At 44.5% G+C, this 11,570-nt stretch overlaps 1 protein-coding gene across 1 annotated transcript; it reads left to right on the forward strand.

Moving 5' to 3' along the window:
• Nucleotides 1-1,969: 1,969 nt before the first annotated feature.
• On the forward strand, nucleotides 1,970-6,235 carry SPATA19 (spermatogenesis associated 19; the record flags this gene model as incomplete). The annotated part of the gene is made up of 6 exons (XM_081282307.1): nucleotides 1,970-2,047; nucleotides 2,218-2,274; nucleotides 2,934-3,026; nucleotides 3,182-3,273; nucleotides 5,682-5,759; nucleotides 6,159-6,235. The coding sequence occupies 6 exons, from the start codon at nucleotides 1,970-1,972 to the stop codon at nucleotides 6,223-6,225; spliced, it is 465 nt and encodes a 154-aa protein (XP_081138433.1). The 3' UTR covers nucleotides 6,226-6,235.
• Between the last annotated feature and the right edge of the window lie 5,335 nt (nucleotides 6,236-11,570).

The following is an 11,570-nucleotide window of genomic DNA, read 5'->3' on the forward strand; positions in this document are numbered from 1 at the left end:
CAGAACTTAAACTATAGCAAGTGAGGTAAAAAATGCTATTGGGAAAGTATTGTCTGGAAGTTGGCTGGCGTATTAGAAATATACATTTCTTTATGTGGAAGTGGCCAAATTGGTGTATTTGTAAAAATTTTTCTGGGTACAGATATATTTTTACATTTTACTAAATGCTTTTATATAGTAATAAAAAGCAAGAGTATATTTATGTATCTGCTTCATTTTGATAACATAAACACAGAATATACATCCTAGAAACTATGAAAATTTACTTCTGAAGTGATTTAGAATGGTCTAGGGGAGAAGATGAAATTTCTCTTTTTCACATAGTTTTGATTTTTGAATCATATTAATATTTTGCTATTAAAAAATAAAATTATTTCAAAAGGAAGAACACATAATTTTTAGGAGGTGGAAGCAGACACGAATATAATGACAAAAAAATGTTTTCTATACAATTTCCAGTCTCTTTTGGAGATATGTTGGGGCCCTGTGACTAGTACAGCCCAAAGGCTCTCTAAGTATGAGCAGCCTCTGGGCAGAAACCCAGAAGAGCTGATTTGACCCCTCAGTGTGCTCTTTCCCCCAGTTTTGTAATGGAGGACACATCCTGAAAGGCATGCAGCCGAAAAATGGAAGCTTCCAGCATCTCTGAGTCACCACGTGGAGCCCAGCTGCTCTGAAGAGTTGCCTACCGTGCACTGGAGCTTTTGAAAGTGCAAAAGAAACCTTTTTTGATTTGGAAGATCATTTGTTTCCTCAACTTTTAACACAGTTTATCCTATTCTGCCCCAAACAGGGATGACATAAAATTGAGGTGATTTGTTGAGAATGAGGAGACTTAGTGGTTATACTGGGAAAATTGAGGAGAGAGAGAAAGGTTTTCTACAATACTTAGAAGAATAAGAATGGGGAGATTGATAGAAGATTAGAGCCAGATGGAGACTAGAGATCCCATTTTATTTTCATTTTAAGAACAAAGAAACTCAGACCAGAGATCAGGTCAAGGGCATGGAACAAGTTAACGGAGAGACAGAATTATAGGCCTAGTTTCTGAGACCTTGAGAGTAGCCTAACATCTCAGAATCCACTGAGTTGAACTCCAGCTGCTGTTGAGAGCCGCTGCACATGGCTCAGGGTTCTTTGGGATGTTCCGAGCTTCTTTCAATTCCTGGTAAAAAGTCTAGATGGGAAGAAAGAGTAGCTATCTGAACCCTTATCAGGTTTTGTTTTGCCCCCAAGTCTCAAGTCACAGGAGATCTCCTTGTCCTTTTCTTTATTCTTTTTCCACCCAGGATGAACTAAAGTCATCAGGAAATGTCTTTCAAAGAAATATGCTTTCACTGTTTACTCCCTACTTCTTATTGTTTGCTTTTTTTTTTAAATGATTTAAATTTAAAGTAGACAAAAAATAAAGCAAATATCCCTGAAGAGAAAATTGTTGTCCCATATTTGGTGTTTTCTGGATAGATAACAAGCTTTCTTGTGCCCCTATACATAAGGAGAACAGGAAATACCTCTGACATTGTTGTGAATGACTATCTAGAAGGCTCGGGTAATTTTTGCCACAGATTTATTCTTTTGATTTGAAAAATCTCTTTTTGAGCATTTTTTTAGGACTTGAACCAGTCATCAATCTACCCCCAACTCCAGGCTCCACCCTAACATTTTCTATCCATGGTTTGGGTAAATTCTCCTTGGTGTCTTCTTGGGCTCTTACTGGCAATAGTTTACCCTTACTTCTCATTCCCCACCACCCTTCTGAGCTAGGATCATCACTAAGATGGGAATTTCCTAGTCTCTCTTCTCCATCTCTACTCTGAGCCTGGAGATTAAGAGAGGTCATTGTCACATCATCATTGGTCAGCCAATCAGGTGGGCATTTCCCTCCAATGACCTCTCTGTCCTATAGAAGTTCTCAGGCAGCTTCAATGGAAGGAGGGAGCTAAGAAGGTGGCCTAGTGTAAGTTCAAAGATGATCATTACAACATGGATTTTGTACATTCTCGCCCGGAAAGGTATAGGGCTCCCCTTCCCACCAAGGATGAGTTCGGTAAGTGGTTTTGGTGGTAGCCATGTGAAATTTTTCCCCATTTACCTTCTCCCCACTGCACCCCCACTGCACTTCAAAAAAAGATTAAAGTATTATGTTTGGATAAGGGACATGGGGTGGGGGCTGGGTTCTAGGTTTTCTGAGATTATCCAATTACCTATTTGTTGCAGGATGTTGAAGTTGTGGAAAGTGAGGCTGTATCGGTAGTAGAGCACTGGTTGAAAAAGGTGAGTAGGATACTTCTCTGATTCTGGGTATCCAAAGATCTAGAAAGATAGTTTTGGGGGGCCAAGGATCTAGACTTCTCTCTTCATAAAACTGGGAAACTCAAGTTCATTATGAGATACCTGCTTAGAGTTGAATCTAATTCATCCAAATGTCCACAAAGACAATGAGGCTCTTGTCCTGGTAAGATATGTGTTAGCATCAGCATAAACCAGGCACATGTCTCAGGAACACTGTGAGATAGGGCCAGGGACTTGGGGAGTTCCCTGGGACCTCAAGGAGAGTAGAAACAGAGGAGCTTAGTGCAGGAACTGTTGGGTATGGAGTATATGTTCATGGATGCATGTTATGTGTGGTATGATGGAGAAGAAAAGAGAAGGAATAAAAGAGGAAGACTCAGAATTAAAGGGGAGTGATGTTTGGTGTTGTCATGAAAAACTATAATCCCAGAGGCTCAGGAGGCCGAGGCAGGAGGATCACAAGTTCAAAGCCAGCCTTTGTAACTTAGCAAGGCCCTAAGCAACTTAGCAAGACCTTGTCTCAAAATAAAACATAAAGAGGGCTGGGGATGTGGGGATGTGGTTAAGCACAATCCCTGGTATGAAGAAAAAAAAAAAAAAAGGAGAATGACACTCTCAGGAGGAAATTACTCCCTTTTCAGACAGAAGAAGAGGCTTCCCAGGACATAAAGGAGAAGATGTCCACCAACTCTTCTCCTACTCATGGCCAAGATGTGCACGTGACCAGAGATGTGGTAACTGTGTTTGAGATGATTACCCTGGGAATGAGGGTTTGAGGAGAGGCAGGATGACCCACTATGAGGGATGCTGGGCCAGGGCTCAGCCCATTCCCAGCTATGGGGGCCCATGCTGGCCAGTAATCACATGGACCCCTGCCTGGATTTCCTAGGTGAAGCACCAACTTTCGAAGTCTGATCTATTAGCAAACCAGAGTCAAGAGGTACTGGAGGAAAGAACAAGGATTCAGTTCATAAGATGGAGGTAAAGCATAATTTTCCCTGAGCAAAGAGGTGGGGAGGGCCGATGAGAAAGCACAGGTACTTCTCTCCAGGACCCCCTGGGCCAATACAAACCTACAACTGCTCTTCTCTAGAGATGCCATCTCCTTTGGCTAAGAAATTTCTCAGTCTTTTTTGTTTATTTATTTGTTGTAATTAGTTACACAAAATTTCTCAGTCTTGCTTTGGGGTCTTAAGGGAATATTTTTGCTATCTTGAAAGCTCAGATCATTCGTATATTTTTAAATGACTTGAGGGGTTGGGAAACTGGGCTTGCTCTCTGTTCCCTAAATGCTTCCGAATACATTTCGGACTTCTGTCATTTTTTTGCACTTGAATTGTTCAGAAGTGCCTGTACTTTAAGAGCTGCCCGAAAAAATAATCTCTAAAATGCAAAAGTCAAAGGCCTCCTCTGCAACTGAGGTGTGTGGTAGTTTCCCAGTGCCCAAGGCTAGAATGCTGTGACAAAACCACATGATGGTGGCTTCGTTATTCTCTGCAGGCTAGCCTTTCTCTGGGTTGTGATGATGCTAACACTAAGGGAAGAGAGAGCTGGTGTGAAGCTGCCCCTCTTTGGGCAGAGGCTTTTAACTTCCTTTCTGGTCCCTGAATTCGGCTGAAGCTTTGGACAACTCCAAATCCCTTCCTAGTAGACAGATTGTGGGCTTAAACGGGTCTATAGAAAACTGAAGAATACTCTCATCTTTCAACTCTTCTGCACTAATCTTTGGTTTTGTTCTTTGCTCTCAAGGAGGCTGTATTTCTCAAGACATGTATTTTTGTTTCAGGATATCAGGTTTTCCAGTGGCACCTACATTTTAGGAGAATTTAAATGTGCAGTAACCACATAACAGGAAGGGATAACCAACGGTGGAATTTGAGAACTCTCTGGGAAGGAGCTTCTTGAATGAGAAACTTGCCAGGGATCCTTAAATCATTAATGTTGTCGATTGTAATCCAAGGTTCTCCATAGCAGTTGCACTATGGAATTCTAAGTGTTGTATTTCTTGGATAATATGCACATCATCTTATAGTATTTTAAAATCTTTGCTGTATAGCCTAATTAGATTTAAGCTTTAGAAAAAATATAGGAATCAGCAGATTTTCAACATACAAGTTTTTTACTCTGGATTTTCAATGGAGATTTTAAACCAACAGCATCTTCCTGTTTCCCACCCACACAAATGGTTTAATAGACAGGTACTCACCACCAATGTTTGCTGGCCCCATTGGAGGAGAGAAAAGAACAAGACACAGTCATTAATTTCAGAGGGTTAAAAGTTGACCTGGTAGATATGGTGTGAGAAAGTTAAAGAAAGTGTTAGGGAAGTCCTACGGAGTATCTGTGAGCACAGCATGGGGGACGTAGGTCACGCATGTGCTGGGCTTTGCTGCCCAGGATTTTTGAGAAACTCCATAGCAGGCCTTTTGCCAGGACTGGCTCTTGAACTAGCCATTACTGGAGAAACAGGGGATAGGATGAGAGTTTCAGAGACCAGGAGAGTCAGGTACCCATGGTATCCCATGTGTATCCAGGGTCCAAGGCTGTGACCCCTTCTTCTCTGGAGCACTCCTTTCCCTTCCAGGCTGGGAATTCCTCCCTCAATTGGGGACAATTCCTTGGCTTCATCTCCTCATCTGGGTGCTGATCTGTCTCTGCCTTGTAGGCTCCATATTCAGGATTACACCTTTACCTCCTCGTGGGCAGAGGACCATTGGAGGCAGTATCAATGCTGTTGTCACTTTCAAATGCCCACAGCACCAGGAAAAGGTCATTGCCTTGGGAGGGCAGTGTTGATGGGCACTGAAGTGGGGTATTCAGTGGACAGATCACAGGTTTCTGAAGGGAACTGGGATTCAGAATCTGAAAGGGTGCCAAGTGGGCTAGAAAGGGGGAGGCAAGTCCAGCTTGGTGAAGTCAAGCAGAAAAGATAACAAGGAGGTGTCTGCAGCTTCCTTGTGACAGAATTTTCTAGAAAATTCTCTAAGTCATAGTATATATGGTATGATACTGATCATAAGAGCTGAAAATAAAGTTAGAGGGGAATTGAGATTTCCGCAAGACCAATGTCTTGCTGGCATTAGTAAGGATTAAGCTTTTTTTGTTTTTTTAACTCACCTTAGGAACATTTGCTGCCTGCTCAGCATGATTGGGTGGTTCACCAGTAGTTGGTTAGTTAAAAACAAAAACAACAACAACAACAACAACAACAAAAACCAGAACAGAATAAAACCAAAACAAAACAACCTTACATGAGAACGGTGAGGAGTCAGCTTCAAAGTTCACAGCAATAGGCAACAGCGTTGTTCCTATGATCTCAACTCTGGCAGTTTCACTATGCCTAGTTCAAAAGGAGCTCAGGATCCCCATGTCTGAATCACATTTTGCAGCCATACCCGTGTCTTCCAAGTGCCAAGTGAGATGATGGATGACGTCATACAAGATCGAATAGAGCAAGTGAGACGAAGGTAAGTCACTGAGACAGGATGCTTTGCATTTCTCACCTGGGGTAGGTGGGGTGGGAGCCACTGTTGGATTTCCTGCCCAAACCCAGCTATGTTCTTTTTAGTGTTTGTTCTAACACCGAGGGCAGGGACAAGCAGTTCCCAGGGCTACTGTTCTCTCTCCTGTTTTATACATGGTGGTGGCTCCATAGGCCTCCCACAGTGCCTTCCAACTCACAGAAGGGCTCTGGGCTGTGGCTCTCTTCCTAGGACTTCATTCCTAGGTCTACAGGTGGTGATGGCCCAACCACATCCTGCCCACTGCAGCCCCTGCCCCTGTGCTGTCATCTGGGTATTTGGTTTGGATAGGTTTTGCCACCCAGCAGCTTCCTCTCCACCCCACCCCTCTCCTGTCTCCTACAGCATTTCCCATCTTAGGACTGACTCATGTCAGGACACAAGTTTCCGATCTTCCCTCTCAAACTGCTGAGAGTCACAGGTGAGAGAGCAGGCAGGTGAGGAACTGGGCTGAGCAGATGGTTATCCTGGGTAGTAAGAAAGAGTTCTGGGATGGGGAACTCCATAATAAGGCATAGTTTATATCTCTATTAGTGTGTGTGGGTGGGTGGGGCAGATGCGCTTGGGGGCAATGAGGCCCAGGGAGACGGCAGCTGCTGTTAAGTTCTTACAAAAGACTCTCTTAAATTTATGAAAAGACATATCACTAAGTTTCAGAATGGCCTCTCTGTCTCTCTTAACTGTGGTGCCAGAGACCAGTATTTCTCAATCCTTCGCAGGCTTAGTACATCATATTTGAGGTTTTGGTAGGGCTGCATTTCTGCATTTCTAATAGTTCCTGGGCAGTGCTGCTCAGGCTTCTGTAATGCCTCATGCTGGTCTACCAGCCTCACTTTGAGTCACAGGATCACAGAGAGAGGGTAAATCGATTTTGGACCTGGCACCAACCAGGGATATTGTACATGACTTTGGGTACATGTCATACATAGCCTCTTTGATTGTGCTCAGTACTAGTTGTTGTAAAAGTGGCTGTTCATGTAGTTTCAGAAGGTGGAAGGTCAATGGCAGGGCAATTCCAACACAGGATCTTTGCTAGAAACAGTCAGTGCATCCCTGCTGGGATGAAAAACTGCTCTGGTTGTTGTGGGGGTTAAAGGCATGATTTACTCACAGCCAGCCTTTACATACTTAAAGAAGGCTATGGAGATAAAATGTTAGCATTTATCGAACACTTACTATATTCCAGGTTTTGCATAAGACGCTTTGTCAAGGTTTCTCATTTGATCCCAAATCAACCATTTTACAGACAGCAGAGGGTAAACCAAGCCAGGGTCTAATCCAGCTGACCCATGACAGGTGCTTCTGTGCCTCAATTTCTTCATCTACAATTGCAGTGTTTATGTCAGAGGGTTGTCTTGGGGGGACTGTCTAGCACATGGTAAACACACATCAATTGTTTGCTAATATTCCTGGAGATGAGAAATCACAGGTGCTGGGATGGGTGTAAGCAACTTTCAGTGGCTTCTGAAGTTGGAATAATCAGAGCCAGGCTTCAATCCCAACAGTCTGATATACCACTACCACTTTTCTTTTGTGAGTTTTCCTGGTGAGAATATGAAAAACAGTAGGCTTACAAGAAGACATCACATCTGCATGATGCGCCCCTGAAACGTTTGTCTGCTTCCCTGTTGAAGGCTTTCAGGGTCAAGGAGCAGCCTGTGTCAGAAGAAGGTCCACCTCCCGCTTGACCTGAAGGGTGACCAGACCTGGGCAGAGAGACTCCAGTGGGTGAGCCCTTCATTTTGACAGTGGTAGCACTGGAATCTTCTTGCTGAACTGCTAATAAAGAGACAAGCTATTTAACAACCTGCCCTGGTGTTGGCACAGATGCTATGCCTGCCATCTACCCACCCACTCATCCATCCAATGCTGGAAGTCTGGCTCTGGGGACATGTGGCTGACAACTTTGAGGGGAGGTGACAGGCAATTTTCAGCAATGTATGTTGAAGGCAATGTGGATGCTCCTGGAACATTAGAAAGGGTGCTGGTATGGGCTAGGCCAAGGAGAGGTGAGAAGAGGGTGGATTTGAGACAGGATAGGTGACTTGCAATATGTGTTTCATGGACAAGTGATGATAAGGGTCCTGAGGATAGGATAGACCAAGGCTAAAGGGAGAAGTTCAGTTTGGGTCCTGAGCTCATCGAGGGTGGACACAAGGCTGAGTTCCAGGTACAAACTGAGGTGCAAGCTTGGAGAATGTTCAAAGTGGAGAAGTTGCACATCCAAGAGCTGCTGGCAAGGAAAGGCCCTTGACTGTTTAAGGAAGGGCTCTACCTAGATCTCAGCAGAAGAGAGGTAGAGAGGGTAGGGAGCCTTCTGAAGGGAACACCAATCTCAGGACCCCAGGGGTGAAGCCTTTTGTCCACTATGACAAGCTGACGTGCTGTTTTGACTCAAACCACCAGATGGCGCCATTTGCATGCAAAAACTACATTTTCTGAAGGTGACTTGGTCTTTCCTGAGTCAGCTCCTGTGCAGGGCCTGGTATAGATTTTAGCACCTTTTGGGAAGCCTAAGCAGATGGACTGCCTTTGTATATTTTACTTAGTTATGAATATAATTCATAGCCACATACATAAAATGATATAGGGGCTGTTCATTCAAATAAAACATATCGAGCATTTATACCTAGTGTTATGCTAGAATATAGAATAATCTTCTACCCCCAGGGAACTCAGAGAGGGTGGAAGGGCTGCCATGCAAACCAAAATGAGATACTGTGTGAAAATAAGCCAAAAGAATATAGATGGTGGAACAGAGGTGGGATTGACTTTCTGTGCTAGAGAGTTAAAGAATCAGCTGATTGCCACAGAGGTGATGTTTAAGCAGAGTTTTGGAGGTGTTGCCAGACTCTTATGATAAAGGAGGAGTCCTCAAGGTATAGGAAATGCTCATATGGAGAGATGTGATGATGTTTAGGGAAATAGGCCTGGCTCTGAATGTCTGGAATGCAAGGGAGGCTGGGGAGAAGCACATGGCAGGAGGGAAGAAGCTGAGAGGTTACTGCAGATCCTACAGGTGGGTGTAAAAATAATCACATGAGACAAATATGGCTTCCTATGAGACAGAAGATGAGCCTAGGAAAAGAGGGGGGGGGGGCCCATCCCATGCAGAAAGTGACAGATACTTACTATTGCCAGCTCTGGCCTGGTAGGGAATGGTTGAACAATGACAAGCTCTCACTTTCTTGAGCATACACAAACATCTGGAGTTTGGGGATAGAGGGACCCACATTAGTATTATAGCTACAATGCCTTTAAACCTAGGGTGGAAATGAAATCATTAAGTGGCTCAAATGGAGTTTTGTTCTGTGCATGATTAACCCCAGGAGGGGAGTTTGGAAACAAATATGCCTCCTTTACCTGTATTACAGGGGGACTGAGCCACGGTAAATTAAAAGAAAATCACTGGCAAATTTGGGACCAGTCAGCTGTGACCAAACCATTTGTGTAGTTAAATGGAGCTGAAAGAGCTAATATAGGCTTTTTGGGTCATGGATCTCTCCCTGATGAGAGGGCTAGGAGAGGGAGGTGGGCAGGTACGCAGGGTCTAGGCTTGCACAGGTACAGGTCATACCCAGGAACTTCTTGAAGTGCTAGTTGGGGAGGGGCATTGGTCTGTCTTTATCATCTAGGTGTGTGTCCCTTCCTCATAGGACCTTTTTAATCCTAGACAGACAGGGACCTAGACCCAACTTGGGCCTTTTGGTATATCTCATCCAAGACAGACCTTATGCGAAGCCTAGCCAGGGAGCGAAAGGGGAGATGGGTTTGTTTATATCAGCTATACGCAGGAGTCTCCAGAGACAGTCAATGTAGAGTGAGATGTAAGGGGGACTTAAAACGCTGCTCTCACGAACTGCAGTAAATGTCGTGGGGACTCCCAAAGTGAAGACACAGCCAGTGTCCTGGGTATCCATTGCTAGATGGGGTGGGGCACTGGTTCATTCCCAGAGAAGGAGGTTAGGCAAGGATGCCAAATCAGCACATAAAAATGGGCCATGTTGGGCTCAAAATGTTGGAAGCAGATGCTCCCTGTGAGCTGCCAGGTTGGTGCTCCGCCCAGGAGAATTGGCCTGGGGCAGATGGATGGGGAGGAGGGTGCTGGAGGTGGAGAAGGAGTGGGGAGAGCCGATAGGGCCCTGTGTTTCAGCCCCTGTGGGGTCTGAGGTAAAAGCTCTGGCTGCTGGGCGTAGATCCGCCTCTGATGACTTATAGGTCAGCACTTCCTCCACGTAGAGGGCATACACCCGGACAGCTTCTGCTTCTGTTTGCGGTATGCCCCGCGGCTCTGATATCGGCCTGTTTTATATAGGTGCCCAAATGACACCCTTCTCTCCACACAAGCTGCTTCTCAGCTTCTCCCACCCTGGGTGTGGCGGTGACTTCACAGCCTGGGGAGGGTGCTGCTCGTCCTCTCCTGGAACGACAAGGAAACCACCAGAAGGGGGGCACCGCGCCCCCGCGGAGCAACCAGACACATTGTTCGACATGTTTTCCAATTACTTGGCAGCCTCCGCAGCGATGCTCGAAATTCATTTTCCATCCTGAGAGGGGGAAAACAAAGGCAAGAGAAAGCGGCAGCTGCTCTTGCGAGTTGGGAAACTTTGAAGCAGCCAGCCAGAACTGGGAACTGAGCGCGCGGGATGCAGGAAGAGGCTGAGCCCTGGGGACCCCAGGCCTCCAGGTTTCCAACCCCGCTCCCTGCACCCTGCTCAAAAAGCCAGGGACTGGTTCGTGGAGGAGCTCCAAACCGGTTACTTTCTTTTTTCTTTTCTTTTTTTTTTTTTTGAGAGAGAGAGAGAGAGAGAGAGAGAGAGAGAGAGAGAGAGAGAGAGAGAGAGAGAATTTTTTTTTAATATTTATTTTTTTAGTTTTCGGTGGACACAACATCTTTGTTTGTATGTGGTGCTGAGGATCGAACCCCGGCCGCACGCATGCCAGGCGAGCGCGCTACCGCTAGAGCCACATCCCCAGCCCAATCTTTCTTTTTTTTTTTTTTTAAAGTGGATTATAATAGTGGGTTCATCATCACATATTTATACATAACACAAATATGCTCCATTTCATTACCCAGTACTTCCTCTTTTGCCGCTTTTCCCCTCCCCTTGGTCCCCTTCCTTTCTTCTACCGTTCACCCTTCTGTTATTTTTTAAAAATTAGTGCATTATAATTATACAGGAAAGTGGGATTCATTGGGGTATATTTGCATATGCACATAGTATAATTCGATTGATTTCCTCTAGCTTCCACATATGAAAGCAAGTATTCAATCCTTAACTTTCTGAGTCTGGCTTACTTCACTTAACATGATGTTCTCCCGTTCCATCTATTTACCAGCAGATGACATGGCTGAGCAGACCTTCATTTATGGCTGAGCAGACTTCCATTGTGTTATAACACAGACATTGTTGGTGGGACTGCAATTCTCTACAACCACTATGGAAATCATTATCAGATTTCTCAAAAGACTAGGAATGGAACCACCATCTGATGAGCTATTTTACTCCTACTTTATCCAAAAGAACTAAAATCAACAAACTATAATGGAGGCATTATAACAGTGCAGTCACAATAGCCAAGTTATGGAACCAGCCTAGTGGCTTTCAACCATCCACTTTCTGTGTTTTTTTCCACTTTAAAAATATTTACTAATGCGTTAGAGTTATGCATATTTTTGGGGTTTATTTTGACACAATCATACATGCATGGAATATAATTTGCTCCAAATCAGTCCTCACTCCTAATCCCCTTCCT

This window comes from Spermophilus citellus, assembly GCF_964194105.1.
Source record: "Spermophilus citellus genome assembly, chromosome: 2".
Lineage (NCBI taxonomy): Eukaryota > Metazoa > Chordata > Mammalia > Rodentia > Sciuridae > Spermophilus > Spermophilus citellus.